The sequence below is a fragment of the Hirundo rustica genome, chromosome 14, assembly GCF_015227805.2.
Source record: "Hirundo rustica isolate bHirRus1 chromosome 14, bHirRus1.pri.v3, whole genome shotgun sequence".
Lineage (NCBI taxonomy): Eukaryota > Metazoa > Chordata > Aves > Passeriformes > Hirundinidae > Hirundo > Hirundo rustica.
Window position 1 is genome coordinate 10,549,693 of NC_053463.1, and position 14,154 is coordinate 10,563,846.

The window sequence follows — 14,154 nt, forward strand, 5'->3', positions numbered from 1 at the left end:
ACTGAGAACCTCACATGACAGATTCAGAGTCACAGAACCACTAGGTTGGAAGAGACCTCCGAGATCATCCAGTCCAATCCAGCCCTAACACCTCAACTAAACCACGGCACTGAGTGCCACGTCCAGTCTTTTTTTAAACACATGCAGGGATGGTGACTCCATCACCTCCCCAGGCAGACCATTCCAATGCTTTACCACTCTTTCTATAAAAAACTTTTTCCTAATATCCAACCTGTATTTCCCTTGATGCAGCTTAAGATGGTGTCCTCGCCTTCTGTCAGGTCCTGCCTGGAGAAACAGACCAACCCTGACCTGACCACAGCCAGGTTCAGGGAGTTGTAGAGAGTGATAAGGTCACCTCTAAGCCTCCTTTTCTCCAGCCTAAAGACCTCCAGCTCCCTCAGTCGTTCCTCACAGGAACCCCTGGGTTCCAAACCTCGCACCAGCCTCGTTGCCTCCTCTGGACACACTCAAGTGTCTCAATGTCCCTCCTGAACTGAGGGGACAGAACTGGACACAGCACTGGAGGTGTGGCCTCACCAGTGCCGAGTACAGGGCAAGAACGACCTCCCTGCTCCTGCTGGCCACACCAATCCTGACCCAGACCAGGTACCATTGGCTTTCTTGGCCACCTGGGCACACTGCTGGCTCATGCTCAGCTGCTGTCACCAGTACCCCAAGACCCCTTCTGCCTGGGCACTGTCCAGCCACTGTCTATAGCATTGCAGGGGGTTATGGTGGCAAAAATGCAGGACTTGGCACTTGGACTTATTAAACGTCATCCTATTGGACTCTGCCCACCCATCCAACCATTCCAGGTCTCTCTGCAGAGCCCTCCTACCTCCCAACACACGCTCCCAGCCTAGTGTTGCCTACAAATTTACCAATGAAAAACTCAATACCCTCATCCCTGTCATCAGTTAAAATACTGAACAGACCTGGCCCCAGCACAGACCCACCACTGGTGACTGGCTGCCAGCTGGATGCAGCACTGTTCACCATCACTCTCTGGGCCCAGCCATGGAGCCAGTTCCAAACCCAGCAAAGAGTGCTCCTGTCCAAGCCACGGGCTGCCAGCTTTTCCAGGAGTGTGCTGTGGGAGATGGTGTCAAAGGCCTTGCTGAAGTCCAAATAGACAACATCCACAGCCTTTACTGCATCCACCAGGCAGGTCACTTGGTCATGAAAGGAGATCAGGTTGGTCAAATACGACCTACCCCTCCTAAACCCATGCTGGCCAAGCCTGATACCCTGCCCATCCTGTAGGTACTGTGTGATGACACTCAGTATAAACTGCTCCATGACCTTACTGGGTACTGAGGTCAGGTTAACTGGCCTGTGATTACCAGGATCCTCCCTCCCTTCCTTTTTTTGAATGGGAGTCACATTGGTCAGCTTCCAGTCATCTGGAACCTCACCACTGAGCCTGGACTGTTGGTAAATGAGGGAGAGCAGCTTCTCAAGCTCATTTGCCAGCTCCTTCATCACGCTGGGCCCAAAAATATATGAACATCCAAAAGGCTCAGCAGTTCTCTGATATTGCATACATGGCAGCTTCGAGCATCAGCTGAACATAGACCCTATGTGCCCCAGAGCTTTTCTTACTGCTAAAATCTTTGTCTCTGATAAAGAAAACGACAGGTTCAGCTCAACATGCCCTTCCTGGGTATCAGCACTGAAACTCATTCCAAACACACACCTTTCTTATCACAGAACTGAGCTGGAACACACAGTCCAAACCAGCTCTGCCTGACAGAATCAACAGAATCACTTGATAAAACCTAAGTTGTTCTACTGGGAGAGGCTGTACTTAATCAAGATATATATGTATATTTAGTGTATGTTCAATAAACCCCTGTTTGCTGGTAGTAACAGAATTGATGCAAACATAATTCCAGACACTCCCAGCCACCACAGCTTGCCAGCAGATTTCAGTCTGTTCACATGAGCATCCTTAAAATGTGGAACCCAAAGAAGCCTAGTGCTGCAGGTAGCCTGCTGTGAACCAGCCACAGCAACACACAAAGCTATTTATTCCACTGCATCAAGAGGAAAGAAAGGCTCACGTGCTGGACAGCAATAGCTGTCAATGCCACCAGGACATTTTGGACTGGTTTGTATTTGTTGGGTTGTTTTTCATAGTCTTTCTAAAGGCACTGTTGGCAAAGTAATCGCTCCCTTTGCTCTTAGTTTCCCTTTCCCCTTCTCCTGTTCATGCATGTCACTTGATGTGACACAACAGTAACCCCAAACAGGATGCACGCACTGCTTGTGACAGGAGGAGAAGGGACAACACAGCACCCAGGGGAACCCTTCAGAGAGGAGAGGCAGCACTGCAGGCTTCAGACAGGAAAACACTAAGAAGAGAGCAGAATAGAAGGGAAAGCTAGATGGGCTTTCATTCTCTTTTTCTTTTGTGTGTGAGACATGTGTGTAAATACAAAATCCCAAAACAGCACCAAAGAGGGACAGTGACAATGTGGGAGAACACTTCAAGGAACAAAAAATCCCAAGCAAAATGAATCACAAAATCCCTAAGGTTGGAAAAGTCCTCCAAGATCATCAAGTTCAACCTCTGACTGAATACCACCATGCCCACAAAACCATTATATCCTGTAAAATGTACGTATGTAATCACAGCAGCATCATACAACTGCTTCCTACTACACTTGCACATGTACCTTTGCAACCTTCTGAACACAGGGCAACTCCAAAATGCTTATATTTATACAGCATCTATTAGCCCCCAAAATCACAAAAATCTTAGCACCATAATTCTGATCCAAGAAGCAAAGGAGTCTGCCCAGTGTTACATTGTGGCAATTTCAGCTTGTCTACACAGTGCACACAGGTAATGAATTCACCTGTCTTGCTGCTGGGGGAAACACCAAAGTCTTTCTCTCACAGTCAGCAGCTGAGCAAGGCAGGCAGGTTTCTGCTTTGTGGTGTCCTGATTATTGAGACAGGTGCCTGCACACTCAGAGCTATGATAGCAAATGAATGCACCTGGGTATGTTTTCAAATGTACAGATACGTGTATTTTGTCTGATGCGTACGGCACAGATCTAACAGTGAGGCCTTTCCTGTTCTTGTGATCTCTTCTTCCAGCATGAACATTCTTCAGCAAAGCTCAAGGCTTTGGCACTGAAAGCCTTCAAACCCCAGTGAGGACGCTGAGGACTTCATAGAACTGGGCCACTTGGTATTTGCCTTAATGTTTAAGTCTCTATTTTAATTTTATATAAAAAACAAATTCTTGTCGAACTCCCTGTTCCCTCTATATTTTCTTATTCTCTGTCTTCTCTATCCATACAGACAAGAACAACTGCCATTACTGAATCTTATATTATCTTGCATGGGGTTTTTTCTCCAATCTGGGCATAATGTCACCTCCTGAGTGCAATTCAGCTTATTTGTCCTGCTAGCTATTAATAGAACAGATCGGTGTTTTAATGAGTAAATACTAAACCCAGGTGGGGAAAAACCCAACAAAATCCCAAACAAACAAAAACCCGTAATACCTGGTATCTTATCTTCTGACCCCAATGTGAGAAAAAGTCTCATATAACACACAAACTTAAGCTACCTAGCAGTTTCTGAGCATTCTTCAATTGAAAATCTGATGACACATTTTAAAGTATCTACATATTCAGACTTACCAAAATTATTCATTTATTGGTAACTGCAGAAAAGATACTATGGGGAAAAAAAGTACTAAAATTTAAAGAAAATAAAACAAATTAGTCTTATTACAAAGTGATAGTTTTGCTTATCTGAAAAGACTTTGATATATATTTCTTTATACAAAGATAAAATTCTGTTATATCTCCAAAGAAGTTAAAGTTGCTTTGATTTTGTTTGTTTGTTGGTTTGTTTTTGGTTTTTTTTTTTACTTCTACACTTTTTTATTACGCCTGTTTTGGAAAAAAGAAGTCAGCTGTTTATGATAGCATCTCCTGTATGACTAGTAAATACACCCAGTTAAGAAACCATCATGCTCATTTTCACAGCTTCTTAGTACTCCATACTGTCAGTAGAACAATTTCCTTTTCTACTGAGCAAGTAGAGTAATTTCCAGTAACTCACGGCAGCTGAAATACGTTTAAGTACTGAAAAAACCAACCACTTTTTTCTGTCTGACTATTTAAGTTGTCAGAGTTTGCGTTGCCTTTAAATAGAAACACAGCACTGTAAGCCAATTCACTGTCCTGACATTTGAGGCATTTCTTTAACTCTGTCTTGAGGGGTAATACTGTTATTTTTCCTGTAGGAACAAGAAAATTCTGGCAGACTTCTTCCCTAACAGCCTCTCAGATGTTCAGATAATGTCATTCAGCTAGAACAAGCATCTGAGAAGGAGCACACGCCAAGTTCCACAGCCTGTTCCCCGCACACCCAACCACACAGCTTATCATCTGCACCCATTCTTCATTAACACCTGAACTAACACAGTTTTTCGCTACAAATTTCTGCTATCGAGTTTCATGAAAAGGAGTAAACAAATCATTCAGTCAACCCTCCAAACGACAAGAACGTTTTCTGGGTAAGGCTTCACCAGGGCAGCACGGGGAGAGTGCAAATATACTCCTCAAGAATCTCATTCATTTCCCACTGAACTGCTCATGTCATGTGCCTCCTTCTGCCTGACTGAAGTTTTCCATAATTACCCACAAACATGACAAACGAAGTGCTGAGCACACAGGCTTTGGAGGCCTGATTTTAACCTTGGACATGCATGAGACAAGAGAAACGTGGGTATGTAGCAGACAGTGTGTGCTTTAATACTCTTCAGAAAGCAGAATAATTTAGCCAACAGAGGGTTTGATATTCTGGTATGCACAGTAGCCCAGGACTGGCCTTTCTTGAGGTCACAACTACAGCTGTTCCCTGCAAACTATGCAAGGCAAAAGATGGAACCACATGACTACTGTCTTCCTCCAACATGCCCATACTCTGGCTGTCCCCACGGACATAGCCACTGGAAACAGGAATGGACAAAGTGCAGCCAGCTCAGAACTTCACAGGTACCAACGGGCAGGGGACACCCAACAGCATTGTCACCAAATCTACAGAAACTCAGCTCACTCAAACTTCTATTCTCACATTCTCCACCAGCCACAACAGAAATCAATCAAAAGGTTCAGAAATTACTGAGGGGAGCTCAAGGCCAAGCACTGCATTGTGTGAGCCACCATTTCCACGGCTCCTGAGGCTAAAATAAAATAAGGCATATAGTAAAGTAACAGTTCCTTTGGGCAATGCTCAAACAATTTACCTTCTCTCTCTTTGAGTGGGAAATGACACAGGAACTGGGGTGAAGATACTGTTCTGCTTTAAACAGGCACAAGGCCAGGATCTAAACTCAGGCCTGAACTGCGTTCAAAGCATCTTCATCTATCAACTAAACAGATGGAAGAGAATTGTAATTTAGTTCTAGTTTCTTCCCAGCTCTATATCACACAAGCTGAAAGACTAGAAGGTTTCTGGTACTGTTGCAAATTTTATGTTTTGCTGACATTTTAGCTGGAGCAAGGGAGAAAACATTTGAAGATGCTGAGAGTGAGGCACACGCTCAAAAACTTTATTGCAAGCACATTTTACCTGCAGATGCATCTCACATACATTGTTAACACTATGTATGTAGTTCATGGAGTATTTCATGCTACAATTCACATTTGAACAAGTTTTTCTGCAATGTATTGTGTTCTGAGTAATAGCATCTCCAGAAGCTATCAGTTTCAGAGAAGAAAAAGATTGTTTACATAAATGTGCTGAATCAACCCAAGTAAAAGCTTCAGTTGAGCACTAAGCAACATTGTTAACCATGTACTGTTGTAAAAATAAATTAATCTTTTTCAATACAAAGACTACATAATAATCAGTCACATGTCTATGAAGGAGAACATATTTCGGCAGGTATTGTTAGAAATTAATGATTGAATGTAGTTTCCTTAGGCACAACAGAATCATACGAATTTTGTGCAAATATATTTCCCATATTTGAATATTTTCCATATATTAATTCTGCTACTACTCACTGTAACGTGGAGCAGCCGGAGCATTAGTAAACCAATTGCTGATTAATAAAATTATTTCCTGTTTTTGATGGGCGTAACTTTTTTCCTCCAGCATATACTTCACAGATTAAGGTTCTCCATCTAACACCACAAACACAAAATTTTTCAAGTCCTCAGAGACAAATTCTCCTCTAGGCGGATTCTGGAAGCCCAGCACAACTACACTGTGGATTCGCTGCTGCAACTGAGCTTTGCATTTTTCCTAACATTACTCACAAACATGTGATCCCGCAGACATCCAACTTCAGATGTAGCACTGGGAGGGAACACAACCACTGACCATGAAACCACTGCATGCATTACTTTCCACTTGTAAAACACACTGCTGAAGTGGTCACCTACAACATTCAGCCAAAATTACAACACGAGTTTCAGGCTCCAAGTCACACTGGTCCAGTTTATTCCAGAACAGAAGCTTGGATTCATCCAAGCTGTCACCATGAGCATATGCTAACTCGAAGCATACACAGAGCATACACAGAGCAAGGGATAAAGCCCTTTGAAAACACAAGGACAATCTATCAGTCTACCAGATGAGCTGACCACCCTAAGTCAGCAAGGCTTGTAACATGAGACATGTAAACACACCCTCAGTCACCTGAATACAAATGGTGGAATTGTTTCAGAAAAGGAGAACACATGGAAGCACACAAGCAGGTACATACATCCCATGCTCTTGCTACATCCTCATGCCTCATGATCTCACCTGCAGTAGGAGAGGGAAGAAACAGAACACAAGGCTTTGCAGAAACACCTTCTTACAATACTTGCCAGCGTAACCCAAGCGAGAAGCATTTCTGCTTGAGTACATCTACATGTACATGATTCACTCACTCCAACCTCTCCTCAAAAAGATTTCTAATTTAGAGGAAGGAGTTGAAATGCAGGGAGGGGAACCAAGAAAGTGACTGTTCCAAGGACCGCTCAGTGAGGCAAAAGACTGCAGCTATCCCCAGACAACCCAGGCCATCCCACAGGGAGGAAGCGATGCTGCAGGCTGGGAGGAAGCCAAGTGAGCACTGACAGTGCTGACCTCGTGATGGCCAGGACAGGCAGGGCAACCTCGTGATGCCAAATTCTCAAGTCACCACGAGCTCCCAGCCACCACAGGATAAGCCAGCAGGAAAGGCAATAAGGGTGACCCTTCACCTGCTAGCTCATTTTGTAATGAGCTTTAACTCCTTCCAAAAAATGAGAAAAAAAATGAGCAGAGGGCTTTTTCACTCCACTGTTCGTGTTCCCTATTCCACTGGTGATGGGAAGAAGCTAAGGTGAAGCAAGGGCTAGGCAGAGGTCCCACCAGAGCAGGGAAAAACTTTCCAAGGCACAAAGCCAGGCAGACACAAGCACCCCATGGTTTTCAAATTATTTCATCATTCTCTGCACTCACATGCACCTAGCATGCTGGGAATATCAATCCAAGTTAATTCCTTCAGATCTGGTGATAATTTAAGTAAATAATCACTGGATGGACTGCCAACCCTCTGATTATCAGCTCCTTCAGTCAGTGTACAGACCCAGCTTGCAGCATTGTTTTATTCAGAGCTAGCACCTAATTTTCAAGGACATGCTGGGTGTTTTAGGAGCACCATATTCCTACCTAGAGAAGCATTTGGGAGACCTAGAGAATGGTGGCAAGGAGGGCTTGGAGAGCAGCCCTTTCAAAAGAAATTGTCAAAATTATCTCCAAGCTCCAGAGGTGCTCAGTGGAATCTTGTTGCTTGTACGTCTCTGTTTCCAAGATGAAAATTGACTTTAAGCACTGGAAGGTGCATAAAAACTTACATGACAGGAAATGCAAAACAGATTTTGGCAAAAAGAAGTACTTTAGAAAGCAGCAATATATTTCAAAACACAAGCCAAAATCATCATAGCATAGAGAAAACTGTGCATAAATCAAAGTGAAGTATTTATTAAAACTTGGTGCACTCAAACTAATGAATGCAACTAAAAAGCCAAAACCATGCTCTTCCAGAGATTACAGGAGAGATGGATTTTTATAAAAAAGCAAAACTTAAAAGGACATTAAAGGACAGAAATTAGCTTAATAAAAGCACAGTAATATTTCAGATGTTTAAGAATTTGAGTAGTCTTAAAAATTATGGCACGAAAGCTTTTTAAATTTATCAGATAACTGGAAAAAATAAAAAGCTGGACATATTACAAAATGAGGTCCAGCTAATGCTCTTTTGGAGGATAGACTTTGAGGTGGTGAAATTCCAGGAGTTTTACAAATATTGACAAAAAACCTTGCAGAATGCCAGAAATGAACAAACATCAAAACATGCTGTTTCATTAATATCAGGTTTTGGTCACGCTGGCCAGATGCACTGCTGAGGAAGAACTTTAAAAGGCCTTGTGCAGAACTATTAGGATGAGGAATTTGCTGGCTGTGTTGCTCCCAAGAACTGACACAATTTGGCAAGAGATCCGCTTTCCTGGCCTCAGCCAAGCTGTACACAAAGCTACCTGCTCCTGAGAAAAAAATTCTGTGGGTAAAACTTTTGACTGGAAATACCAATGTAAAAATAACTTTCATGTTCCTCCTTCACCTTACTCCAGTCTCCACTTTAAAAAGCTGTAGTAGTCTCTGGCTACACATTAATAAGTGCCTCTGCAGTTCTTTGCATTTTATTTCAAAAATTAGCCTCTTTCAAGAAGCAATTATGTTTTTGTAAGAAAGCACATACCATTTTTAGTGTGCAATAGCTCTGCAGAAGAACTGGCTCATGAAGCATCTTTGTATCAAGCTACCCATTTACAACTCTAGGTTTATTGTCATTCCCTTGATAAATGGCACTGCCAAAAATTATGTGAAAGGAAACAAATCTCAGGATACCATTTAAAGTCACTGCCACGGAGAACAGAAAGAGTCTGGGCTGATGGAGAATGCTTGCCTAGACAGATTTCAGGAAATACTATTTTGCAGTCAGCCTGAGGCCTTTCCTATGTCAGGAACCTGCAAATTATACTCTCAATAAAGGAGCAGCACATATTACTAGAAGACCCCATGAAAGCACGTGTCCAGAACAACCAAAAATTACTTTCTCCATCGTAAAAAGCATTTAAAATTACTTATTCCTGTATCTCCCTACTTGATAAACAGAACTCATTCTCAAAAATACCTAGATAACCAAAGCAAAGGCCTAAAGGAAGAATGTGCCCAAAGATAACCCACACCACTGGTATGACTTGAAACTGGAAGGGGTTCTGTTGAGCTTAAACAATGACCACACAGCTGTACCTCTACAACAGGTGCTTTAACAAGAGCAAAACAGAGTTTGCTAACATCAGTGGAATGCCCCTCGGGGTGAGATGGTTCTTTAGAGTTCCCTAGATTAAAATAAAAAAAGAGACACTGAAGCTTTTCTTGAGCTGTAGTGTAAAAAGAACTCCTGATTAGTAATCCCTCTATCCTCCAGCTAGGCAGGCAGGATGTCTAGAGACAGTAGAGAACAAGTATTTGAACTTTACACATAAGACAGAAAAAATCCCCACTGAGTTTCCCTCCTACATAGAGCCCCAAAATGTACAAGTCCCACAGCTCAGTGTTACAAGACAATCCCTCTCTCTCTGCCACATGCTAATAGTGCTCAAAGTACAATCAGGATCCCAACACACTCTCCTGCAGAAACTCTGCTGCAGTCCTTGCAGCTGTATTTACCATTGGAAATACTGCCCACACATCCTGAAAAGGATATTAAGTCTCAGCCCTCTTGGTAATTTACTGAGTTTCAGCCTCAATCTACTGAGCCCACTCTGAAGAACAAAAAGCTGGTTGAGTTTCCAGTGACTTACCAGCTTCCTTTTCTCTGGAGGGCTGAAGGGGATCCCTGGAAAGCCAGGAAAGACACAGCAGCTGAAAATCACTATCTGTAACAGTCAGTAATGTAAACGTGCACTGGAATGCTTTGTGTGCCTATATAATATACAGCAGAAATACATGGCTGCTTCTGCTTAATTTGAAGAAGTTTTTGTAAGATTATTTCCATCTTACTGGAACAGGGTGCATTTAAGTATTATTTTAAAGCATATCTCCATTTTAGACACATACAGCTTACCGCTTATGTGAACACCTTTATGTATTTTACAACAGGAACACTTTGATTTTAAAATTCTAGCTCACCTGAAATTTTATTTTCCTAATAACTGTAACAGCCTGAGTCTGGGCTGAGCTCTCCTGTCACCAGCAGCAGCCAGTGCCAGATGCTACAATATGGCCAAGAGATCCTATTTATAGCAAGAGTTACCCTTAGGGAAAATCCACTCACGTGAGTATTATTTGCAGTAGACAGCAGGTACTCTACATCTTGGAATATAAGGGCTTGACTATTCCCTCCTAGAATACTTGCAGGTGTTTCTGTGTTTCTTGTAAACAGATTTTACCACTAAAATTTGAATATTCTTGCTCACCATGTGAATGTCAAGCTGCAGCAAGAGATTTCAGTCTAAGGGCCAAGCCTGCCAGTTGCCGTGGATTAAATGGAAGAGCTAAAAAACTAACAAGTAGTGGATCTACTGTGATTTCCTGAAGTTTCTTCCGTAAAATAAACTGCACATATATATGAAAAAATTATATAAATGGCAAACTGGCACCTCAGCAAATATTTCAGAGTTGCTAACTTACTGTTCCCATTAGTAAACCTCTTAACTTCTCCAGCACTTAGTCCTGAAGGGTTTTACAGAGTCTAGCTAGACTTAGGCTCACAAAATTTCATGCACCCATGGCACAGAAAAAGATCCTTGGCAGGAAGGGGGAAAAAAAAAAAAAAAAAAAAAAAAAAAAGCCAAACAAATTAATTAACAACTAAACAAAATGTTTCCCCTGAAAAGTATTGCTTTACTGTAAGGTGAAATAAACAGACCTGGTGAATTTTCATAATAAGTCTGATGGGAATGCAAAATATATTAATAATTAGAAAAAAAAAAGTGGCAAAATCATCTTTAAATGTTCTGCTATACTAATGTCATTACCAGGGTACTTGGGATCTTCTCTCTGAGTACATATTGTTCACAAAATATAGTAAGAGAATTTATGCATTTTTAGGGTTGTTCTACACAGTCTCCTCAATAAGAGACCTGAGTTTTCAAAGTGAAGACATACAGAAATAACAGTGCTCAGAATATTTGGGAAATGCTCTGTTATTTAGACTGTAAACAGATATAATGTATCAATCCAAAAAACATCACCTTGCCCCAATGGAATTGATGGGGCTGTTGCATCCAGGTTCATTGGAACCAGCAACAGTCTAGATTCTGAAGTGCTTGCTTCCAGCCTTCAAAGACTCAGCTGTCTTAAGTAACAGTCCTCATTTTGTGCAATATCTGAAATTTTCACCAGGAATTGATAATCCCAACAAACTGTGATCTTAGCTACAAACTTAGGTCCATTTGGAAAATGAAAGTAGCCGTTAGGCAACACACCTCGAGAGCATCTGTACTGATCTTCAAAAATACTTCTTGGCCCTTCTAAGTCAGAGCTGGATCTCCCACCCTCCCCAGAGCCTCATCAGCCTCTCCCTGTAAATTATACCTGTGGGTCCACAAAAAAAAAACAAAAAACCCTAACTGCAAATTCACCCATTACCAGTTGACAGTTCATATCACAAAGCGAAACAGCACTATAAATTTCAGAGCCAGTTTGGCACAGAATGATACAGGTGACGAGGGAAACACAGACCTTGCCACCTTGCTCTCCTCCTTTCAACACGGGTTGATTCCCTCATTTCTGCCCCAGGTCTGCACTGCAGCTGTTGCATGAACCACCAGTCTCTAGACAAACCCATCACTAAAGGCAAAAAGGCAAGACAATTACACAGAGCAATACTAGTACCCCTTCCCTGCCCCACCAAGGGTTCTAGTCCAGTATTAAGATGACCCGGAAAATAAGATGACATTGACATCTTAAAATATTTTGTTTCTTAAAGATAATTAAAAACAAGGATTCACTCTACAGTGAGTATCAGAGAGGTGTGAAAGCAGTTACGGATCAGTGTCTTTAAAAGTTGTGCGAGCTCCAGGTAATGCCCAGGAGCATGTCTTGACTCCTTGAGGACTCATCAATATTTTTTGTCCAACCAATAATTTTTGAAAACCCTTGCACTTAAATAACTGCAGATACACTATTATCCATCTAAACTGCTAAATACTGCAGCTAAAAGGGGTATCCCACCAGAGAAAATTAAGCCCATCAGTCAGAGATGTCCCTTTACGGAGCAACCCAAGGGCTGACCATTTGTAGGCAGTAAACTTCAAGGCAGCGGGTGGGAGGAGAGCTTCACCACACTGTTAGAAATGCTCCAAGAAGCGCGTAACTCGTACTAATGAAGGAGATTTTATTTGCATCCCGATGGCAAACCGCACTTTAAAGCGATATTGCAGGTTCTTTCTTTGCCAGAACGAAGACACGGGCATCGATTTCGAGCGTGATCATTATTCACGTGTGGAACGACACAAAAGCTACCTGTTTCCAAGCAAACCAGCCCGCGGCAGCTCCGAGGGAGCCCCAGGCCCCGCAGAGCAGCCGAACGCAGCCTCTCCCCGCCCCGGCCTCCACAGGCACCGGCTCGGGCCGTGCGAGCCCACACGGCCCCTCGGGCAGCCCTGGGGCCCCTGCCCCGCTCCCCGTGCTGCGCTCGGCCCCGCTCGGCCGAACCAGTGCTGCTGCCGTAAGAGCAGCAAATGACGAATTTCACTAGAAGCCCCGCTCATCTCTTGGCCAAAACTTCACGTTTTCTCCCCGTTCCTGAGGCTGCTCCCAGGGGACCTGCCCGCCTGTCGCTCTCCGCCGGCCCGCAGCATCCGCGGAGGGGCCCGCGGGGACCGGGGCCTCACACGCGCCGGGCAAGGGGAGGCACCCGCGGGCTGGGGGCGAGGCACGGCCCGGCGCTGGCAGCGGCGGCCCCGGTGGGGAGGCAGCCGAGCGGAGGCACCGCAGCGGCCCCGACGTGGCGGTCCCGGGGGGCTCCCGCCCCGCGCCCGCCGGAGGGGCCCGCCCGTGGCGGCCCCGGGGCTCCCGCGGAGGATGGATCCCCCGGGGCTGAGGGCAGCGAGGCACGTCGCCGAGGAGCTGCCGACGGTGCGGGGAAGGGTCTGCCAGCCCCCGCGTCCTCCGGGCGGCGGAGGCAGCGAGGAACTCGGAGCAGAAGTTTGGGGCAGGGGAGGAGCGCGGCCCCGTCCCGGTTACCTGAAGACACAGTCGTCGCGAGCGTCTCTGGCCGGGGAGATCAGCCCATGCTTCTTGTTGAAGAGCTTCTGGAAGAGGGTGGGCGGCATTTTGGGGCGCTGCCGCTGCCCCCGGCGCCGAGGCGCTGGGCTCCGCGCAGCGCCGTCCCTTCGTCGCGGCTAGTTCCGCCCGCCCCGCTCCATTCGGTGTCACAGTCATATGACAGAAATTAGTCACCCGGCGCTGCCAGGAGGGGAGGAGGGAGCGAGGGGAGGGACGGAGGCAGCGGGGGCCGGCCGGCCGGCGGGCGGGGCGGGCCCCGTGGGCGGCCCCACGTGAAGAGCGGAGCCCCGCAGAGCCCGCGGGGAGCGCTGGGCCGGGGGCAGCTCGGAGTTCCTCTCTTGCGCCCGCCTCGGCGGCTCCTGCGGCTGCAGCGTGTGCGGGGAAAGCGCCCGCTCCCGGCGGGGCTCAGCCGGGGGCAGGGCCGAGGAATCCCCCGGGGGCGGCGATAAGGCGCCGCTGTTGTGTTTTCCTTCTTCGGACGGAAGTTAAAGGCAGGAGCCCCAGGAAGGCGAGAGGAGGTCACGATCGAGGCATCAGATCCTTCTCGTGGCTTTACCCGGCGCCTTCGGGACTCGGCGTGCAGGGGTGCACCAGAGAAAGGTGACGTCTTTTACCCCAAAGCTCGAAAATCCAGGTCCTGCCCGCTCTCCTTGCAGGTACACGAAGCGATTCTCCCATAGCTGTAGGAGAATGGCTCAGCTCAGATACACTGCAGTCAAAACCTAGAGGGAAGGTGGAACCCGTGTAGTTGATGGCAGAGGAAGCCGTCATTACAGGTAAAACATCCATCCACAAAAGAGTATTTAGAACATAAAGCCCAGCAACTGATACCAAAACCAAAACAACAAA

At 45.3% G+C, this 14,154-nt stretch overlaps 1 protein-coding gene across 2 annotated transcripts in view; it reads right to left on the reverse strand.

Moving 5' to 3' along the window:
- FNIP1 (folliculin interacting protein 1) overlaps positions 1-13,449 on the reverse strand; it is a 64,673-nt gene extending 51,224 nt beyond the window's left edge. Inside the window, exon 1 of one of the 2 annotated variants that reach the window (XM_040078023.2) lies at positions 13,264-13,449. In XM_040078023.2, coding sequence (XP_039933957.1) covers positions 13,264-13,352 — 89 coding nt within the window. In that variant the 5' untranslated portion in view covers positions 13,353-13,449. The remainder of the gene's footprint in view (positions 1-13,263) is intronic. The other variant, XM_040078021.2, reaches the window with a different exon arrangement.
- Between the last annotated feature and the right edge of the window lie 705 nt (positions 13,450-14,154).